The sequence below is a fragment of the Squalius cephalus genome, assembly GCF_949319135.1.
Source record: "Squalius cephalus genome assembly, chromosome: 16".
Classification (NCBI taxonomy): Eukaryota; Metazoa; Chordata; class Actinopteri; order Cypriniformes; family Leuciscidae; genus Squalius; species Squalius cephalus.
The window spans coordinates 37429473-37452592 of record NC_137137.1 but is presented as its reverse complement, the minus strand read 5'-3'; the positions used below and the strand labels follow the sequence as shown (position 1 = coordinate 37452592).

At 42.1% G+C, this 23120-nt stretch overlaps 1 protein-coding gene across 2 annotated transcripts in view; it reads right to left on the bottom strand.

The window, feature by feature from the left end:
• prickle2a (prickle homolog 2a) overlaps window positions 1–23120 on the bottom strand; it is a 74802-nt gene that overhangs the window by 25406 nt on the left and 26276 nt on the right. For both annotated transcript variants that reach the window (XM_079896347.1, XM_079896348.1), the window contains exons 3-6: window positions 10531–10644; window positions 9045–9182; window positions 7848–8051; window positions 7461–7647 (exon numbers count right to left, since the gene is read on the bottom strand). In XM_079896347.1, the coding sequence (XP_079752473.1) occupies window positions 7461–7647; window positions 7848–8051; window positions 9045–9182; window positions 10531–10644 (643 nt within the window). The remainder of the gene's footprint in view (window positions 1–7460; window positions 7648–7847; window positions 8052–9044; window positions 9183–10530; window positions 10645–23120) is intronic.

The following is a 23120-nucleotide window of genomic DNA, read 5'->3' as shown; positions in this document are numbered from 1 at the left end:
CATATTTTGATTTATAGATTTGAATCTATGATAAAATGCCCCAAAAAAACGTTATAAAAAAAAAAAAAACAATATACGATTACCTGTGGCAGTTGTTTTCACGAGTTCACACTTACAACTGATTGAATAGAGTAAAAAAATATAAGCGTGCTTGGCGTGCTGTCCAAGGGGATCGAGGTCTCTCGAGCTCAGAGGTCAGCCCAAACTCAGAGTTATTCCCGTATTCCCAGCGGAGAGTCAAGTCAAGTCATCTTCATTTATATAGTGCTTTTAACAATGTAGATTGTTCCAAAGCAGCTTTACAGAGATAAAGGTATAATTTAAGGTAACGGAGATTGTTCTTGAATAAAGTTATTTTCCAGCTAAAGTTAATTTGATTGATCCACTTCGGTCGGAAAGATCATTAGTTATTAACTTAGGGGCCGCTAACACGACACTGTTTTAACAGGAAACTCTACACAGACTTTAAACGCGAAACCTGTGAGAACACTGATGCCATGCACATGCGTATTACGAGTTCAGTCTATTGGTATGCGCGTTTGAATATATGTGCGCAGGTTTGTAATTCCCTACAAACCAAGCCATAAAAAACTACTTGTCTGGCCTTAACATTTTTGATACAGAATTTTATCACTTCAGGGTAGATACACGAACCGAATTTTCCAGACAACGCATTATCTGTAGAGTGGTAAAGGGATCCTCCATAAGGAGTGAGGAGTTCAGCCCAAACCAGAGTTATTCCCGTATCCCCGGCAGAGAGTGAGGAGTTCAGCCCAAACCAGAGTTATTTCCGTATTCCCAGCTGAGAGTGAGGAGTTCAGCCCAAACCAGAGTTATTCCCGTATCCCCAGCCGAGAGTGAGGAGTTCAGCCCAAACCCAGAGTTATTCCCGTATCCCCAGCCGAGAGTGAGGAGTTCAGCCCAAACCCAGAGTTATTCCTGTATCCCCAGCCAAGAGTGAGGAGTTCAGCCCAAACCAGAGTTATTCCCGTATCCCCAGCCGAGAGTGAGGAGTTCAGCCCAAACCCAGAGTTATTCCCGTATCCCCGGCAGAGAGTGAGGAGTTCAGCCCAAACCAGAGTTATTCCTGTATCCCCAGCCAAGAGTGAGGAGTTCAGCCCAAACCAGAGTTATTCCCGTATCCCCAGCCGAGAGTGAGGAGTTTATCCCAAACCCAGAGTTATTCCCGTATCCCCAGCCGAGAGTGAGGAGTTCAGCCCAAACCCAGAGTTATTCCCGTATCCCCGGCAGAGAGTGAGGAGTTCAGCCCAAACCAGAGTTATTCCTGTATCCCCAGCCAAGAGTGAGGAGTTCAGCCCAAACCAGAGTTATTCCCGTATTCCCAGCCGAGAGTGAGGAGTTTATCCCAAACCCAGAGTTATTCCCGTATCCCCGGCAGAGAGTGAGGAGTTCAGCCCAAACCAGAGTTATTCCTGTATCCCCAGCCAAGAGTGAGGAGTTCAGCCCAAACCAGAGTTATTCCCGTATCCCCAGCCGAGAGTGAGGAGTTCAGCCCAAACCCAGAGTTATTCCCGTATCCCCAGCAGAGAGTGAGGAGTTCAGCCCAAACCCAGAGTTATTCCCGTATCCACGGCAGAGAGTGAGGAGTTCAGCCCAAACCAGAGTTTTTCCCGTATTCCCAGCTGAGAGTGAGGAGTTTAGCCCAAACCCAGAGTTATTCCCGTATCTCCAGCGGAGAGTGAGGAGTTCAGCCCAAACCAGAGTTATTCCCGTATCCCCAGCCGAGAGTGAGGAGTTCAGCCCAAACCAGAGCTATTCCTGTATCCCCAGCCAAGAGTGAGGAGTTCAGCCCAAACCAGAGTTATTCCCGTATCCCCAGCCGAGAGTGAGGAGTTCAGCCCAAACCCAGAGTTATTCCCGTATCCCCAGCAGAGAGTGAGGAGTTCAGCCCAAACCCAGAGTTATTCCCCATATCCCCAGCCGAGAGTGAGAAGTTCAGCCCAAACCAGAGTTATTCCCGTATCCCCAGCCAAGAGTGAGGAGTTTAGCCCAAACCCAGAGTTATTCCCGTATCCCCAGCAGAAAGTGAGGAGTTTAGCCCAAACCCAGAGCTATTCCCGTATCCCTAGCCGAGAGTGAAGAGTTCAGCCCAAACCCAGAGTTATTCCCGTATCCCCAGCACAGAGTGAGGAGTTCAGCCCAAACCCAGAGTTATTCCCGTATCCCCAGCAGAGAGTGAGGAGTTCAGCCCAAACCCAGAGTTATTCCCGTATCCCCAGCCGAGAGTGAGGAGTTTAGCCCAAACCAGAGTTATTCCCGTATCCCCAGCCGAGAGTGAGGAGTTCAGCCCAAACCCAGAGTTATTCCCGTATCCCCAGCCGAGAGTGAGGAGTTCAGCCCAAACCCAGAGTTATTCTCGTATCCCCAGCAGAGAGTGAGGAGTTCAGCCCAAACCAGTTATTCCCGTATCCCCAGCGGAGAGTGAGGAGTTCAGCCCAAACCAGTTATTCCCGTATCCCCAGCGGAGAGTGAGGAGTTCAGCCCAAACCCAGAGTTATTCCCGTATCCCCGGCAGAGAGTGAGGAGTTCAGCCCAAACCCAGAGTTATTCCAGTATCCCCAGCAGAGAGTGAGGAGTTCAGCCCAAACCCAGAGTTATTCCCGTATCCCCAGCCGAGAGTGAGGAGTTCAGCCCAAACCCAGAGTTATTCCCGTATCCCCAGCAGAGAGTGAGGAGTTCAGCCCAAACCCAGAGTTATTCCCGTATCCCCAGCCGAGAGTGAGGAGTTTAGCCCAAACCAGAGTTATTCCCGTATCCCCAGCGGAGAGTGAGGAGTTCAGCCCAAACCCAGAGCCATTCCCGTATCCCCAGCGGAGAGTGAGGAGTTCAGCCCAAACCCAGAGTTATTCCCGTATCCCCAGCCGAGAGTGAGGAGTTTAGCCCAAACCAGAGTTATTCCCGTATCCCCAGCCGAGAGTGAGGAGTTCAGCCCAAACCCAGAGTTATTCCAGTATCCCCAGCAGAGAGTGAGGAGTTCAGCCCAAACCCAGAGTTATTCCCGTATCCCCAGCCGAGAGTGAGGAGTTCAGCCCAAACCCAGAGTTATTCCCGTATCCCCAGCAGAGAGTGAGGAGTTCAGCCCAAACCCAGAGTTATTCCCGTATCCCCAGCCGAGAGTGAGGAGTTTAGCCCAAACCAGAGTTATTCCCGTATCCCCAGCGGAGAGTGAGGAGTTCAGCCCAAACCAGAGCTATTCCAGTATCCCCAGCAGAGAGTGAGGAGTTCAGCCCAAACCCAGAGCCATTCCCGTATCCCCAGCAGAGAGTGAGGAGTTTAGCCCAAACCCAGAGTTATTCCCGTATCCCCAGCCGAGAGTGAGGAGTTCAGCCCAAACCCAGAGCCATTCCCGTATCCCCAGCGGAGAGTGAGGAGTTCAGCCCAAACCCAGAGTTATTCCCGTATTCCCAGCTGAGAGTGAGGAGTTCAGCCCAAACCCAGAGCTATTCCCGTATCCCCAGCCGAGAGTGAGGAGTTCAGCCCAAACCCAGAGTTATTCCAGTATCCCCAGCAGAGAGTGAGGAGTTCAGCCCAAACCCAGAGTTATTCCCGTATCCCCAGCCGAGAGTGAGGAGTTCAGCCCAAACCCAGAGTTATTCCCGTATCCCCAGCACAGAGTGAGGAGTTCAGCCCAAACCCAGAGTTATTCCCGTATCCCCAGCACAGAGTGAGGAGTTCAGCCCAAACCCAGAGTTATTCCCGTATCCCCAGCAGAGAGTGAGGAGTTCAGCCCAAACCCAGAGTTATTCCCGTATCCCCAGCCGAGAGTGAGGAGTTTAGCCCAAACCAGAGTTATTCCCGTATCCCCAGCCGAGAGTGAGGAGTTCAGCCCAAACCCAGAGTTATTCCCGTATCCCCAGCCGAGAGTGAGGAGTTCAGCCCAAACCCAGAGTTATTCTCGTATCCCCAGCAGAGAGTGAGGAGTTCAGCCCAAACCAGTTATTCCCGTATCCCCAGCGGAGAGTGAGGAGTTCAGCCCAAACCAGTTATTCCCGTATCCCCAGCGGAGAGTGAGGAGTTCAGCCCAAACCCAGAGTTATTCCCGTATCCCCGGCAGAGAGTGAGGAGTTCAGCCCAAACCCAGAGTTATTCCAGTATCCCCAGCAGAGAGTGAGGAGTTCAGCCCAAACCCAGAGTTATTCCCGTATCCCCAGCCGAGAGTGAGGAGTTCAGCCCAAACCCAGAGTTATTCCCGTATCCCCAGCAGAGAGTGAGGAGTTCAGCCCAAACCCAGAGTTATTCCCGTATCCCCAGCCGAGAGTGAGGAGTTTAGCCCAAACCAGAGTTATTCCCGTATCCCCAGCGGAGAGTGAGGAGTTCAGCCCAAACCCAGAGCCATTCCCGTATCCCCAGCGGAGAGTGAGGAGTTCAGCCCAAACCCAGAGTTATTCCCGTATCCCCAGCCGAGAGTGAGGAGTTTAGCCCAAACCAGAGTTATTCCCGTATCCCCAGCCGAGAGTGAGGAGTTCAGCCCAAACCCAGAGTTATTCCAGTATCCCCAGCAGAGAGTGAGGAGTTCAGCCCAAACCCAGAGTTATTCCCGTATCCCCAGCCGAGAGTGAGGAGTTCAGCCCAAACCCAGAGTTATTCCCGTATCCCCAGCAGAGAGTGAGGAGTTCAGCCCAAACCCAGAGTTATTCCCGTATCCCCAGCCGAGAGTGAGGAGTTTAGCCCAAACCAGAGTTATTCCCGTATCCCCAGCGGAGAGTGAGGAGTTCAGCCCAAACCAGAGCTATTCCAGTATCCCCAGCAGAGAGTGAGGAGTTCAGCCCAAACCCAGAGCCATTCCCGTATCCCCAGCAGAGAGTGAGGAGTTTAGCCCAAACCCAGAGTTATTCCCGTATCCCCAGCCGAGAGTGAGGAGTTCAGCCCAAACCCAGAGCCATTCCCGTATCCCCAGCGGAGAGTGAGGAGTTCAGCCCAAACCCAGAGTTATTCCCGTATTCCCAGCTGAGAGTGAGGAGTTCAGCCCAAACCCAGAGCTATTCCCGTATCCCCAGCCGAGAGTGAGGAGTTCAGCCCAAACCCAGAGTTATTCCAGTATCCCCAGCAGAGAGTGAGGAGTTCAGCCCAAACCCAGAGTTATTCCCGTATCCCCAGCCGAGAGTGAGGAGTTCAGCCCAAACCCAGAGTTATTCCCAGTATCCCCAGCCGAGAGTGAGGAGTTCAGCCCAAACCCAGAGTTATTCCCGTATCCCCAGCAGAAAGTGAGGAGTTTAGCCCAAACCCAGAGCTATTCCCGTATCCCTAGCCGAGAGTGAGGAGTTCAGCCCAAACCCAGAGTTATTCCCGTATCCCCAGCAGAGAGTGAGGAGTTCAGCCCAAACCCAGAGTTATTCCCGTATCCCCAGCCGAGAGTGAGGAGTTCAGCCCAAACCCAGAGTTATTCCCAGTATCCCCAGCCGAGAGTGAGGAGTTCAGCCCAAACCCAGAGTTATTCTCGTATCCCCAGCAGAGAGTGAGGAGTTCAGCCCAAACCCAGAGTTATTCCCGTATCCCCAGCCGAGAGTGAGGAGTTCAGCCCAAACCCAGAGTTATTCCCAGTATCCCCAGCCGAGAGTGAGGAGTTCAGCCCAAACCCAGAGTTATTCCCAGTATCCCCAGCCGAGAGTGAGGAGTTCAGCCCAAACCCAGAGTTATTCCAGTATCCCCAGCAGAGAGTGAGGAGTTCAGCCAACACCCAGAGTTATTCCCGTATTTTAGGAGTTTAGCCCAAACCCAAATAATTACTTGAAATGTACATCAAATAAGATTTTGTTCGACAATTTCGGCTCATATGTTAAATATATAGTATGGGATGTTTTGTCAAAAATAAAATAGGTATATTGAATTATCAACTAAGATGTTATTATAGTGTTTGCTCCAATATTCAAACTAATGAATCCTTAACTTTGTAATACGTATGATAAAATGTATGCTTTATACAAAGAAAGATTACACTTGAAATTTTGTTAAAATTGTAATTGTTGTGGATTTACATCTGAAAACTTTTTAATAAAATAGCAAAAAATATATTTACAAGGTAGATGTAAACAATCTTAATAGGTCAATATAAGTCTTCTCATTAAATTATGTATTATTGTGTTTTATTAGTGACAAATTTGGGGACAGGATAAATATTCAAAAACTTTCTGAAAATACAGTATGATAATTAACTGCATAATTACTAGAAATGTTTACCTTGGATATTATACAATTTGCATGTAGGGCTGGGCGATATATCGCATGACATTATTATGCGCATCTCGTCAGTAAAGCCGGTTCCTTGATTAGTAGTAAATCGCCATCACCTGCTTTCAGATGGAGCGGCATTTACTACACAGAGCTATACGTCCGCGATAATTAATGTGATATGGCTCAGCTTGTCAGTGAACTACGGCTCTGTGTAGTAAATGCCGCTCCATCTGAAAGCAGGTGATGGCGATTTACTACTAATCAAGGAACCGGCTTTACTGACGAGATGCGCATAACGTCATGCGATATATCGCCCAGCCCTATTTCCATGCATACAAAATTTGTGGAAAAAGACAAAAAAATGTCATGATGTTTCCAACTCTAACTTTGAACCAATTTTGTAGAATTCCATATAGCCTATTTGAACAGGATTATATAAAAGCAATATATAATCTTTGTCCTAAAGATAATAATATAGCTTTAGTTCCCTCTCAGTGACACACCTGACTGAAAAGCTCATTATGCAGGTCATTTTCTTCTCAGGTGTGAATCACAGCATTATTCATGATCATTCACACCCCCACACATATTGCCTTTCTAAAGAAAAAGTGTCTTATTCACATAAAACAATACATTGATTTAAATTTTGAGAGTAGCAGGATGGTTTTCACATCATTTTGAAACAAAAAATTCTAGGCGAAAACATCCATTAGTCAAGTCTTGTGGACACATATTTAGTATGTGTTTTGTGGCCTTATTTCAGAAACTTTCATTTTTTGTTTTTCAATAACTATGCATAAACAGTTTAATCTCAAAAATACAAACTTGTACATACATGTTGCTCACATATTATGGTAGCCCTGTTTGTGCTAAATAGAGTGTAATGACACCTTTGCCATTAATATGTTTATAAGCAACTGAAAAAAGCACAAATGTCAGACATTACATGTCACATCGATGTCACGTGTCTTTACAGGATTTTTAGGGGGTTGTGTGTGAACGCACTCTCTGATTCTGGAAAATCACTGGCAGTGTGAATGAACCAAAATCAAACGAACCCGGGTCAAATCCCGGGTCACTTTATCCGTGTATTTTCCGGAATCTCTGTGTGAAAGGGACTATAGTGGTCAGATGAAATGTTTTGTGAATACGGCCCTAGATCTCTGCATTAAGATTCGCAGTGTAAAAGCAGCCCTAGTTTGATCTTGCAGTAATTCTGTGGATTGAAGCATGAGGAAAAATGCAGATTGAAGGAGGCCCTCCCTTACCTATGTGCTCTCCACAAGAGTCACAGTATTCTGCATAAAGTGACTCAAAGCAGTTGCAGCAGTGAGGCTGGCCCTCACGCATGATGTACCGCTGACCACCAAGTGGAGCCTCACACTCATAACAGCAGAAATGCCTCATGTGCCAGTGCTGCCCCTCTGCTTCTGTGCACTCATCTGCGAAGATAATCTACAGAAAGAGAGAGATTTATTAACATCATGCGTGTGCATTTGTGTTCACAATTTATGTGAGGGATATTATATTCTGAAGCAGGGCTTCTGGGTACTGACATGTCACAGGTCACCCACTGGAATGTTTAAGAATGCAAACAGAATAAAGGTTGATTTCAGCCATTGGACAGATGCTTGGATTCTACATGGTCAGCTTACCTCATCACATGCTGAGCAACGTGGCTTAATTCGTTCAGCATGGTGGCGGCCACAGTAGATCTTGCCATCCAGTTGGAAGTAGATGAGATCTACCAATAGCTCGCAGCACATGCTGCACACGAAACAGTGGGGGTGCCAACACAGGCCATGGCCAACCCGTGAGGCGAACACTGCAATATCGCCACCATTGATCTGGTCCCTGCACTGTGTGAGAGGGACATTTTGTCATTTGCTGCTTGTTGCACCTTAAGACAGGGACACACCTTTTCCGTTTCTGAGCGCCGACCCACTTCGCTGTGTTCCACACTGTTGGCTCTAGTCGGACACTGTCAGGTTTTTTTTGGCCAATTCAACGCAGAATCGGCGTCGGGCCGCCGGTGAGAGAGAGAACTCTGATTGGCTGTTCAGTTTAGCGAACAAGAAAAAGAGCAAAAGTGATGAAAGCGAGCAAAGAAGTCATGACGGCACTTTACGTCATCTTACCTGAGCATTCCACTACGCGAATATTTTCATAATAACATGAGTGAAGTGGAATAAAGAACGTGATCATCATTTTGATATTCAGAACGGTAAGCAAGCATTGCTTTGTTTATGGTTTGTATACATGCAGTCTTAGTTCGCTTCCCAAGTTAGAATGACGAATATATCTACTAAAATAGACAGTTATGTCCTTTTCACGCAGGCATGGAACGCACACGCTAGTTGACAGTCGCCTGTAGTCCTTTCGGTTCATTCAAGCACAGACTTTTTGAGACAACAACAGTAACACAGACAACACAGTCGGCTTTCATCAGCGCTAGTTCTTTGGCGTTTGGTTTGGTGTGTCCCTGCCTTTATTGTGCAGCCTATAATATGCAGTGTAACATGCAATCATTACTGAAATATATACAAAAACATTTTTACTGCATCTGCATGGCTCCTCATTTTTGTTAATCCAGTTCACTAGCCCAGAAAAGATGTTGATTGGTCGATGAGTTAATGTTTAATTTATGCAAATGACTGCCGGTCTGGCGGCTATGGAGAGATTACGTGCACTTCTCTAAGATAATTAAGGTTGAGAAACAAAAGCTTGCATATCTCCACTAAAAGACTATCACTGCCTGCATTGTTATGAATGGTTCAAAAAACATGTCTTGTTCCAATCGCTTATATTTTGTGCCAGTCTCTGGCTTGCGGTGATTTAGTACTGGCATGTACCTGTTCACATACAGCTCCAGTTATAGTGAGGGGTAGAGGTCGGACAGTGCCTCGGCCTAGATTGTCTCTCTTTCGCTGGTTACTGAAGATCTTCAATTCCCGCTTTTCTTCTTCATCCAGTGAGGTACAGTACCGAACCTGATGTCAGAAAGTATCATTAGTAAGCAAGCATCATTACAGATCATCTTATTGGATGAGCCTCATGCAATGCCGTTATAAAATGCAGATGAACATACACCTGTGACTGCACATTCAATTCTAATGCGCCAAGTAGAAACCTTGCTTTTCAGTCATAAACAGCTATGATGAAGCTATGAATGAACTACATTTCTTTGCACAGGTATTATTTATTCAGATTACTGCTATTAATAAATATGCTTTTTTATAATATTCGTGTATATTATTTGTATAATATTTACTCCTCTTTGCCTAAGAAAACCCCCTACCTGTGGTAAAATCCCTATAACATACAGCATCAAGTGGTGTTTTGTTTTATGAAGCACAATTTTACATAAATATTGTTGTAGATCCCAGGATTGTAGATTAATAAATCTTTAACCTGTAAACAGTTGCAATTGCATTTAAAACTGCAAATGGGGAATTAAACCTACACAGTTTCCCAAAAGACCAGAAACTGGCTATAATTTATGTTTAACTACGTAGTGCCCTGTGTAAATAATTTACAATTATGGGCCAAGACGGTTGAAAAACCAGGCACAAATATAAGGATTCTGTAACACCCAGAAAACATCAAAACATGACATTACTTCATAAATTGACAATACAGTGCAAATTGGGGCAACTGTTTTATCAAAGTGCTTGGGATCTGACTTAAAAATCACAAGATAATTTCTGACCAAAGTAACACACCGTTTATTCATGTATGTATACAATTGTAATGCAGGACACGAGTAGTAAAGGTGGAGTTACTCCAGACGAGTACACTCACACTCATGTTAATATTGCATTCAGTACCAGTGGAGATTACTGATTTCTGATAAGCACATTTGTCTAGCAAACGTCTAGGTTACTATTGTAACCCCCATTCCCTGAAGGAGGGAATGGAGACGTCAGCATCGCTGTACGCCAATGTGTATTGGCTCATTTAGTTACACTCTAAGGTGATTGGTCTCTCAGACGAGATCCCAATTCGTCAATCGTTCTGACGTAATGTTGAACGTGACTGACTGAAAGAGAACAGACATTAATTTAACTGAGCTAAGCATCTAAGCATCAGTAATTGACCTCTGACTTGTAACAAAGAATGTAATCTTCCTTAATGAATTATATTTAAATTCTATTTCTCAAAAAAAAAACATCCATATTGTGTTGAAATAATTTTGCATACTTCTTGAAGTCAAAAGTTAAGATGAGTAGAGACAAGATGACCTCAAGATGAAATTAAAGAATAAATGTGCGATTGGTATGTGCTATTGTTATGCTTTTTTGTATTCAACTTTTTTGAGTTATGACTGTACTAACAAACCTCATTGTCATGCGGCGGCAGTTGCTGAAGGAGTTGTTTGATTCGATGCTTTTCACCAATACTGTTCACATAAGGGACTTTATCTTCTGGGAAAAAGCTGTAGTATTGATGAACCTGTGTTCACACCAACAGAAACAGACAGAGGCAAATGGATCACATAATTCATATAAACAATTAGGAATATGTTTTGTCACAGATATATTGTGCATATACTGTAATTGTTCTATTGACTTCTGCATAAACCACGTGAAAGCTTTGTGTAAAACAAAGGGGACTTGATTAATGTGTAGGTCTTCATTTCGGCCATAAAACAACTTGACAATACAATTTTGGAAAATATGCCTCAGGTGATCAAAGGTTAATATTCGTTTTGTAGAAAAGCTAAACAAAAGCGATGAAAATGTATAGAATATTATTTTGCATTCTCTTGTCTATACTGTGGGGGTGATTGAATAAATAAAAAAACATTTCGGAAAAAAAAAACATTTTGAAATATTACTATTATAATGATTTTCTTAATTAAACTATTACTTTAAGTTTATTGTAGAATTTATGGTCCCCCCTAACTTCATATACAGTGAGGAAAATAAGTATTTGAACACTCTGCTATTTTGCAAGTTCTCCCACTTAGAAATCATGGAGGGGTCTGAAATTGTCATCGTAGGTGCATGTCCACTGTGAGAGACATAATCTAAAAAAAAAAATCCAGAAATCACAATGTATGATTTTTTAACTATTTATTTGTATGATACAGCTGCAAATAAGTATTTGAACACCTGAGAAAATCAATGTTAATATTTGGTACAGTAGCCTTTGTTTGCAATTACAGAGGTCAAACGTTTCCTGTAGTTTTTCACCAGGTTTGCACACACTGCAGGAGGGATTTTGGCCCACTCCTCCACACAGATCTTCTCTAGATCAGTCAGGTTTCTGGGCTGTCGCTGAGAAACACGGAGTTTGAGCTCCCTCCAAAGATTCTCTATTGGGTTTAGGTCTGGAGACTGGCTAGGCCACGCCAGAACCTTGATATGCTTCTTACAGAGCCACTCCTTGGTTATCCTGGCTGTGTGCTTCGGGTCATTGTCATGTTGGAAGACCCAGCCTCGACCCATCTTCAATGCTCTAACTGAGGGAAGGAGGTTGTTCCCCAAAATCTCGCAATACATGGCCCCGGTCATCCTCTCCTTAATACAGTGCAGTCGCCCTGTCCCATGTGCAGAAAAACACCCCCAAAGCATGATGCTACCACCCCAATGCTTCACAGTAGGGATGGTGTTCTTGGGATGGTACTCATCATTCTTCTTCCTCCAAACACGTTTAGTGGAATTATGACCAAAAAGTTATATTTTGGTCTCATCTGACCACATGACTTTCTCCCATGACTCCTCTGGATCATCCAAATGGTCATTGGCAAACTTAAGACGGGCCTTGACATGTGCTGGTTTAAGCAGGGGAACCTTCCGTGCCATGCATGATTTCAAACCATGAAGTCTTAGTGTATTACCAACAGTAACCTTGGAAACGGTGGTCCCAGCTCTTTTCAGGTCATTGACCAGCTCCTCCCGTGTAGTTCTGGGCTGATTTCTCACCTTTCTTAGGATCATTGAGACCCCACGAGGTGAGATCTTGCATGGAGCCCCAGTCCGAGGGAGATTGACAGTCATGTTTAGCTTCTTCCATTTTCTAATGATTGCTCCAACAGTGGACCTTTTTTCACCAAGCTGCTTGGCAATTTCCCCGTAGCCCTTTCCAGCCTTGTGGAGGTGTACAATTTTGTCTCTAGTGTCTTTGGACAGCTCTTTGGTCTTGGCCATGTTAGTAGTTGGATTCTTACTGATTGTATGGGGTGGACAGGTGTCTTTATGCAGCTAACGACCTCAAACAGGTGCATCTAATTTAGGATAATAAATGGAGTGGAGGTGGACATTTTAAAGGCAGACTAACAGGTCTTTGAGGGTCAGAATTCTAGCTGATAGACAGGTGTTCAAATACTTATTTGCAGCTGTATCATACAAATAAATAGTTAAAAAATCATCATTTTTTTTAGATTATGTCTCTCACAGTGGACATGCACCTACGATGACAATTTCAGACCCCTCCATGATTTCCAAGTGGGAGAACTTGCAAAATAGCAGGGTGTTCAAATACTTATTTTCCTCACTGTAGGTCTGTTTAACTATTATGTACATACATGTTATTATTAAAAACCTGCATGTTGTTTTAAACTCTTGCCAGATTTCTATTATCTGCTATTGCAGTTGGGTAGGTTTAGGGTTGAGGTACCATCAATAATGTAACTACATATGAAATTATAAGTAGGTACTTCAAATGTAAGAAGTACAATGAAACAACATGTATTTATACAATAAGCAGCCTATTTGAAATAGGTGCAAGGCAATTTTTATGTAAGTATATAGAAAAGACGTCAAATATAAAGTAGGTCTCTATATCCCAATGTATTAATGTAAAACAATAACTTATAAACACAAAAATGACCAGATTTACAAGCTCCCACAATGGAGGAATATGCATATGTGCTTATGCTTGAAAAAAATTGTTATAAGCATATGTGCTCGGATAGCAATATCCCAATCACCATTACTGAGATATTGCCTAGACATAGTGCTATTTCTGAGATATTGCTTAAGCATACATAATTATATTTTTCAAGCACAAAGTCTTAAAATTGTGAGACCCCACTATGCAGGGAAATGTGGTTGTTTTTATAAAGTAATTAGTGTTACGCTAGATTAAATTACGACAATTGTGTTCATTTCCCAGTTAATGTAGTTTTTACAAAATTTTTTTTTTTATAAAATGTGTATCTGTAAAAGTTAGTAAGTAATTACCCTCATCTGGTTTGAACCTGTAACCTTTTCATCCAACCTCTATGCTATACCTCTGCATGCTCGTAAGCTCAGGGTTGGGACCCGCTGTGCTAGAAAGCTTAAAATGAAGAGAACTTTCACCTTTCATCATGACAATGATCCGAGCACACATCTAAATCAGCAAAAGAATGGCTTCACCAAAGAAAGATGAATATTTTGGAAGGGCCCAGCCAGAGCCCATACCTTAATCCTGTAGAAAATCTGTGCATGGGAGATGCCCTCACAATTTAACACATCTCCAGATTGTTTAATTTCAAAATCAAAAGAAAGAAATAAGACATTAGACATTATAATAAGACGTTTTAGCTCCTGTGTATTTAACCGATCTTCTATCGCCTTACAATCCATCAAGTTCTTTAAAAACTCTGGGCTTCTGGTAGTACCTAGGGTATCTAAGTCCACTAAAGGAGGGAGAGCATTTTCACATTTGGCTCCTAAACTCTGAAATAGCCTTCCTGGTAATGTTTGGGGCTAAACTTCCTGGAAAAGAAAACTTAAGGAAACATTTTGGAAGGACAACCGTTGCAACCGCTCCCACTCCCGAGTCAGATGTGTCGACTTCTACCACTGCTTGATGTTAAGAGTTATCCATGGAACTCATATTTCTCTTACTTTTCAAATAGATGATTTTCAGCCAAACATTGGAGCACCTGATGAGAGCTGCTTGAGATGGGGCTCTAGTGAGGCGAATACATCAAGATGTCATCAATATACATTCATAATGGCTAAGTTGGTGATGAAGACTGTTATCCATTCATCCACCTCATGTATACGGATCAGGATGTAGGCACTGCGAAGTTCCAGCTTGGATATGCCCTGTTCAATGGCAGCAGGCACTAGGTGGTGATAGCCTTGAGACAACAGTAGTCAATACATGGACCAAAGAACTTATCCTTCTTTTCCACTAGGAAAAGAAACTTGTCGCAGCTGGAGAAGTAGATGAACACATGAATGAACCTCAAATACAATGCATCCTCTTTGTATTCCTCCATGGCCCTAGTTTCAGATATTGACAGTGGATAGGTTTTCCTCTTGGGTAGTTGACTTTGTTGAACACCCCATGCAGGTCATGATAAACATAGGCACATCGACCGAAATGACAGCCCAGGTTTAGTTTTTATGCTAATAAAGAGACATAATGGAGACCTGCAGCGGAGACATATACAATGGGAAGCACGGTTCTAGTGCAGGTGTAAAGACAGAAATTGCTCGATTTCAAAATCTCACCCTCCTTTCTAGAAGATGACTGGATCATGATGGGTTAGCTAGGGGAAGCTTAGAATCAGTGTGTGTTGGTGATGAACAGCTGAAGGTTTTCTTGATGCAGGTTTTGTGACCTCTTGCATGGAGCCTGTCTCGCTCTCAAGAAGCTATTCCTTGAAGCAGAAAGATGATTAAAGCTACCTTTGCTTCTTCAGCAGTGAACACTTGTATTGCTGGGTGATTTAAAGATAAAACTGAAACTGAAACCCTTGGAAGCAGCCAGGCTGACGTTCAACTTTTTGAGGAGAGCGAGGCAACATTTACTGTGACATGAGAAGGAGGAGAGGTTCTCAGATGGAGACCTCATCTAATCCATGATCGATCTCATTATTATGGTGCGGATCGGAGCATGACTGCGGAGTTCATACATGGCAAAACAAACCGAATTAAAGGAGAAGACACATCAGGTTCCAAAAAACAACCTCCAAACAGGTGTGAAAACGCTGTTTTTGTGTAATGTGTGTGATGCATTGCTTAGAGATGAACTGAGATGAATTGAGTATTTAGATTGCATCTGAGATAAAAAAGCACGATATTTAATATCGATATCAAACATTTAAAAATGTGTATGTGTGAATGTGAGTGTGTGTATGTGTGTGTGTGTGTGTGTGTGTGTGTGTGTGTGTGTGTGTGTGAGAGAGAGAGAGAGAGAGAGAGAGAGAGAGAGAGAGAGAGAGAGAGAGAGAGACAGGTTCTGTGACATGAGCCATTTCCTTTCCATCTGTTCAACAATTAAATTTTCAACAGCAAATCAGACATGCTCAGCGATCCTCATCTGTCTCTATTTCCCTCACAAGCACAGATCATTGATATCTAAATCTCTACGAGTGAATCTAATGAAACCTGTCAGAATACATCCTTGTCAAGTTTTATTTCAAAATCAAAAGAAAGAAATAAGACATTATATTTTGCTTAAGCTTGCATATTTGAAGCCTAAATGCAGCTGCTAAAGTTCTGACCAGTTCTTGCCAAGAAAAAATTATCATATAACACCAATCTTATCATCCCTACACTGATTACCTGTTAAGTCCTGTATCAATTACAAAGTATCACTACTAACCTATCCCTAAACATTTTAGCTCCTGTGTATTTAACTGATCTTCTATCGCCTTACAATCCATCACGTTCTTTAAGGTCACAAAACTCTGGGCTTCTGGTAGTACCTAGGGTATCTAAGTCCACTAAAGGAGGGAGAGCGTTTTCACATTTGGCTCCTAAACTCTGAAATAGCCTTCCTGATAATGTTTGGGGCTCAGACTCACTCTCCCAGTTTAAATCAATATTAAAGAGATCTAGATTAACCCCCTGGGGTCGGAGGTGATGTTCTGCCATCTCTCTCAATGTGAAGTTCATTCTGAAATGTGACAGAAAATAACCTGTAACTCAGCGAATATTTGTAACACAGACTTGAGACATATGTCTTTACAAACTTGAAGTCTCTTTTTTTATATGATGTAAATTATATCAAAAACAAATATTCTCTGTTTAAGTAATCTGTATGAAAGTAACGACATGTACAGTTTCTCAAACGCGTCCTCATTAACTCTAATGTAACCACACCCATGACCGACTGACATGCAAATAGTCCATGTGAAGGAACGCAGACCTGTAAATGCCCTCATCACCTCAAAACAAAGAATCAGAGACTTCAGTAACATACTCCTCTGCTTTTCATCGAGTTTGGAAGAATGTGTTTGTGCTGTGCTGTTTACCTTGGATTTATCTCAGAAGAATTAGAAGAACGTGATTTGAAGATGAGAAGATTTTTAAAGTAAGACTTTTTTTGCCCTTTGAACGATTGCTCCCTTGGATCGATTGCTCCTGTCTGCCTCGCTGCCTGCTGTGAGTTTGTTTGCTTCAGTGCTGTAAGCTCCGTCTTAGCCTCGTATTTCTTTGTTTTGAACCATCATTTACTACAATTTCTTGTTGTTTATATTACTAAATACAGCTTACCCAACATCTCAGATTAACCTGACATTGCTAGCTTCCGTTACTACTAGCACAACACGCTAGGGCTGTTGGAACGAATTCCGAAATTCGAATATAATTCGAATATTAAAAAATCAGTACTATTCGAGTGCTGAAGTTCCTATTCGAATATTGCTTTTTTTATGTACATTTTAAATTTTAAAAAAATTATGCAATCTTGCCTTTCTCGCGCGCATGTGAAAATGAAATGCTTTTGTTTCGTCAGATGAACAATAACGTTTTTGAATCGTAACACAATTGTGCACGTTATCCACGCTGTATCATAACAATACTGTCAAAAATCGCGGAGAGCAATGTCTGCACGGAAACGGAGATCACCACTCCTGACAATTTGAGAAGCGATGTGTTGAAGGTGTTTGGATTTCAAACCCTAAATGGAAAAACTGACAACGTTACACCCTGACAAGCTAGGCGATCTGTCCTAGGAACCGCCGCTAAAACAGGCAAGAATTATTCTTTTCTGCCTCTCTCCTCATCACGGGGCTTAACTGTTACCAGCTGTCCGCCAAGTAAGATAATGTATAGCGAGGCGGTTGTTATAGCGAATAACAACCCCGACAGGCTGAACTTATTACACGGCTACCTACAAAATAAATAAATAATTTTACACAAAACATTGATTTAAAAAGGAGTTTATTGATTTAAAAACGATTGTATTGCTTCCGCTAAAGAAAATAGTCCGTTCCGCGTCCATAGCAACGCTGTTTTTCATGGCAACGATGCGTCATGATTCATAATAATAGGATACATTTGAGCATTTAATATTCGAATATTATTCGAATATTAAATAAAATAAGGAATGGAATTCGAATAGTATTATAGAGGAAGATTGACAGCCCTACAACACGCTAGTAATTTGCTAGCCTGTTAACGCGCCACCCGTGCGCTCAGCTATTTTTATTTATTTTTATCTCACGCACCCGCACCTTTGAGTTCATAAAAAGCTCAGTTGAGTAAGAATCAGTCAACAAACACGGTGAGTAATGTCTTGTCCTGTTATTGTCACCTGCACTTCATGTCACATGTTTAGCATAGCCTTCTCTGTCGGCAATATAGGATTTATATGTGATAAATGCAAGGAGACAGTTAGGCTGACGGAGAATATTTCAGAACTAGAAACACGCATCCAAACTTTAATTGAGGATAGTAAGAGTGCTAGAGCTTTAGATACTGCTTTGGATGCGCCTAGCATAATGAACTCTTTACATGACTTGGTTCCAGCTGAAGTAGAGCCTTTGCAGCCGGGCAAATGGGTGACAGTGAGGGGTCGCTCTAGTCGCGGATCAAAAAAACACTCTTCCGTTCCGATTTCCATAACAAATCGATTTGCCCCGCTCAATGAAACACCCACTGAGAATTCTGTTAATTGTGCTCTAGTAATTGGTGAATCGATCACACGGAACGTGAAAATAGAGACACCAGCCACCATAGGCACATGTTTGCCGGGAGCCAGAGCGCCTGACATCAAAGCAAATTTAAAAGTGCTGGCTAATGCTAATCGTAAATTCTCTAAGATCATTATTCATGTCGGCACTAATGATGTTCGACTCCGCCAGTCGGAGATCACCAAAATTAATATTAAAGAGGTGTGTGAACGCGCAAGTACGATGTCAAGGACTGTAATTTGCTCTGGCCCCCTTCCTGTTCGCAGGAGTGATGAGATAGTTAGTAGATTGTGTTCGCTTAACGGTTGGCTGTCTCGGTGGTGTCCGCAACATAATATAGAATTCATAGACAATTCGCTCCGTGCACAAAATGGCGACCGTTGACGTTTCGAACTTGAGTGTGTGGGCCAGTACTTCCGGTGAAAACTTCCGGTGATCTGACAGTGAGAGCGAGAGCGAGAGACAACAGCGACCGAGGTCCATTACCACAGCGATATTTTTCACAATGAGTGTTTTTAGGATTCAAGAGAGGTGACTTGCCTTTCAGAGGGTGACAGCCTCAGCACTTCATTGTTGTGTGCCGTTATGTACCATGTCGTCACGTTATAACAGAGAAGTCAGCTTTCATGCATTGCCCGTTGACGCTGCGGTACGGGCTTAGTGGATACAGAAGATTCGGAGGATGACTTCAACCTGACCAAATTTTTAAATGCATATCATTTAAAGTGTATTTCACCAGTGCGTTTCTATGCTTTCCAGCACTGCATTTATTTTGTGCAAGTGAGATGAGTAAAGACCATCTGTTTAATAAATCATTATCTGTCTCTGTCTGGTGTTTATATGCAGCACATAGGCTACAGTATTGTACTACGTGTAAAATATACACAAACTTGCCCATATTAAATTGTTTGTGGTACCTATAGTTAAAAATGTAAATGTAAAATATGTGATAATAATATTGATCGAGCAATTGATGTAAGTAAGTAAAAAATATATGCGCAGAGAAAATAGTATTTATGGAGATAAATAGGCAGCCTATCACAGGGCAAACATGTGAATGTTCACGTGCATTTTATGCAAACAACTATAATCGGAGTTATAGCTCTATATTTACAGTAGTCATAATTGTTATTGCGTATGTGTATGCAGCATGAGTCAAATACAATCTTCTGTTCGTGAACAGTAGTCATGATACAATCTTCTGTTCGTGAACAGTTGTATTTCATTCATTAATCTGACTACGTACGTCATGTACGTACTTATTAATCTTCACGAATAGTATTTGACTCATGCTGCATACACAATAACAATTATGCCTACTGTAAATATAGAGTTATAACTACGATTATAGTTGTTTGCATAAAATGCACCGTGAACATTCACATGTTTGCCCTGTGATAGGCTGCCTACAATTTATCTCCATAAATACTATTTTCTCTGCGCATATATTTTTACTTACTTGCATCAATTGCTCGATCAATATTATTATCACATATTTTACATTTACATTTTTAACTATAGGTACCACAAAAAATGTAATATAAGTTTGTGTATATTTTAGACTTAGTACAACTGTATAGCTGCATATAAACACCAGACAGATAATGATTTATTAAACAGATGGTCTTCATCTCACTTGCACAAAATAAATGCAGTAATAGAAAGCATAGAAACGCACTGGTGAAATACACTTTAAATGATATGCATTTAAAAATTTGGTCGGGTTGAAGTCATCCTCCGAATCTTCTGTATCCACTAAGCCCGTACCGCAGCGTCAACGGGGAATGCATGAAAGCTGACTTCTCTGTTATAACGTGACGACATGGTACATAACGGCACACAACAATGAAGTGCTGAGGCTGTCACCCTCTGGAAGGCAAGTCACCTCTCTTGAATCCTAAAAACACTCATTGTGAAAAATATCGCTGTGGTAATGGACCTCGGTCGCTGTTGTCTCTCGCTCTCGCTCTCGCTGTCAGATCACCGGAAGTTTTCACCGGAAGTACTGGCCCACACACTCAAGTTCGAAACGTCAACGGTCGCTATTTTGTGCACGGAGCGAATTGGAAAAGTTTTTGGGGCAAACCTGACCTGTTGAAAAGAGATGGTATTCATCCCTCCTGGGATGGTGCTGCTCTTCTCTCTAGTAATATGGCTCATAGTCTTAGAGCTCAAACATGACAATCTGGGGCTCAGGTCAGGAAGCAGACAGACTGGCTAAACCGACCGTCTGCTAGCAGCCTCGCGTCACCAAGGTCAGATAAATCCTATCACATAGAGCCTCTTTCACCTAGATATCATCATATAGAGACTGTGTCTGTTCCCCGAATTTGGAAATCCAAAAAAAACGTTTTAACCCATCTAAGGTTACAAATTTAATTGATGTTCAACAAATAAAAAACAGCTATAATACAGATGAGCAAATGCTAAAGCTTGGGTTGCTGAATATTCGATCGCTTACTTCAAAAGCACTCATTGTTAATGATATGATTTCAGATAATAACCTAGATGTGCTGTGTTTGACAGAAACCTGGCTAAAACCAAACGATTGCATTACTTTAAATGAGTCCACCCCGCAAGATTACTGTTATAAACATGAACCTCGTCTGAAACGCAAAGGGGGTGGTGTTGCTGTAATTTATAGTGATAGTTTCAAAACCACTAAGAAATCAAGTTTTAAATATAATTCTTTTGAAGCATTGGTGCTTAATGTAAAAATATATAGTGTAAACGATAAATCACGTTTGAGATTTGTGCTGGCTACTGTATACAGGCCACCAGGGCACCATACAGACTTTATCAAAGAATTTGCGGACTTTCTATCAGAATTAATATTGACTGCAGATAAAGTACTAATTGTTGGTGATTTTAATATACACATCGATAATGAAAAAGATGCATTGGGATTGGCATTTAAAGACATTGTAAATTCAATTGGAGTTAGACAACACGTGTCAGGACCTACTCATCGCGTAATCATACTCTAGATCTAATATTATCACACGGAATAAATGTTGATGCCGTTGAAATTCTGCAGCAGAGCGATGACATCTCAGATCATTATCTAGTCTCGTGTAATTTGCACTTAGCCAAGGCTGCAAAGCCGACTCCGTGTTTCAAATATGTTAGATCTATCACTTCTGCTACTAAAGATTGCTTTATTAATAATCTTCCTGATCAGTTTCATCATCTCAGCATCCCGGATAGCTTAGAAGAACTCGATATTGCAACAGAAACTTTTAACTCTCTCTTTTCCAGCACTTTAGACACAGTTGCTCCGTTGCGCTTAAAGAAGATTAAAGAAAATAGTCCAACGCCGTGGTACAATGAGCACACTCGGGCCCTTAAGAGAGCAGCCAGAAAAATGGAGCGCAACTGGAAGAAAACAAAACTAGAGGTATTTCGCATTTCATGGAAGGAGAGCTCGATTGCTTACAGAGAGGCTTTAAAAGCTGCTAGATCTGCTTATTTTTCAACCCTATTAGAAGAAAATAAACATAATCCTAGGTATTTATTTGAAACGGTGGCTAAACTAACGAAAAATTAAAGCTTCAAGCCCAGAAGTTTCCAAGCAACACAGCAGTAATGACTTTATGAACTTCTTCACTTATAAGATTGATAATATCAGGGACAAAATTATAACTATGCAACCGTCTACTACAGTATCGCATCAGGCAGTGCATTGTAGTCTCCCTGAGGAAAAATTTGATTCATTCGTTGCTATAGGAGAGGAAGAATTTACTAAACTCATTAAATCATCTAAATCCACAACATGAATGTTAGACCCTATACCGACTAAGCTACTGAAAGAGATGCTTCCAGAGGTCATAGATCCTCTTCTTAATATCATTAATTCGTCTTTGTCTCTAGGATATGTACCAAAAAACTTTAAGCTGGCTATGATTAAACCGCTTGTTAAAAAAAACGCAACTTGATCCTACAGAATTAGTCAATTATAGGCCGATCTCGAATCTACCTTTTCTGTCAAAGATATTAGAAAAGGCAGTATCCTCACAACTGTGTTCCTTTCTTGAAAGAAATGATATCTGCGAGGATTTCCAGTCAGGATTTAGACCGTACCATAGTACCGAGACAGCTCTCGTTAGAGTCACAAATGATTTGCTCTTATCATCCGATCGTGGTTGTATCTCTCTATTAGTGTTACTCGATCTTAGTGCTGCATTTGACACGATTGACCACAACATTCTTTTAAATAGACTAGAAAACTATGTTGGCATTAGTGGAATTGCACTAGCATGGTTAAATGATACTTATCTGACCTTATCTGTTATCAGTTTGTAGCAGTAAATGATGAGATGTCTCATCGATCACAAGTTCAGTATGGCGTACCACAAGGCTCAGTACTAGGACCGTTGCTGTTCACTCTGTACATGCTACCATTAGGAGATATCATTAGGAAACATGGCATTAGTTTTCACTGTTATGCCGACGATACTCAGCTGTATATTTCTTCAAAACCTAACAAAACTTATCAATTCACAAAATTAACGGAATGCACAGCTGATATAAAAAATTGGATGACTAGTAATTTCCTACTTCTAAATTCTGAAAAAACAGAGATTCTAATTATTGGACAAAAAACTTCCTCACGTAATAATCTAGAATACTGTCTAACACTCGATGGCTGCTCTGTTAAGTCTTCGTCGTCGGTTAGGAACCTGGGTGTGCTCTTTGATACCAATCTTTCATTTGAAAGTCACGTGTCTAGTATCTGTAAAACTGCATTTTTCCATCTTAAAAATATATCTAAATTACACCATATGCTCTCATTGACAAATGCGGAACAATTAGTTAATGCGTTCATGACCTCAAGGCTAGATTACTGTAATGCTCTACTGGGTGGTTGCCCTGCACGCTTAATAAACAAACTACAGCTGGTCCAAAACGCAGCCGCTCGAGTTCTTACCAGAACCAGGAAGTATGACCATATTAGCCCAGTTCTGTCAAAACTGCACTGGCTGCCTATTAAACATCATATACATTTTTAAATATTGCTGATTACTTACAAAGCACTAAATGGTTTAGCTCCGCAGTGCTTGAGCGA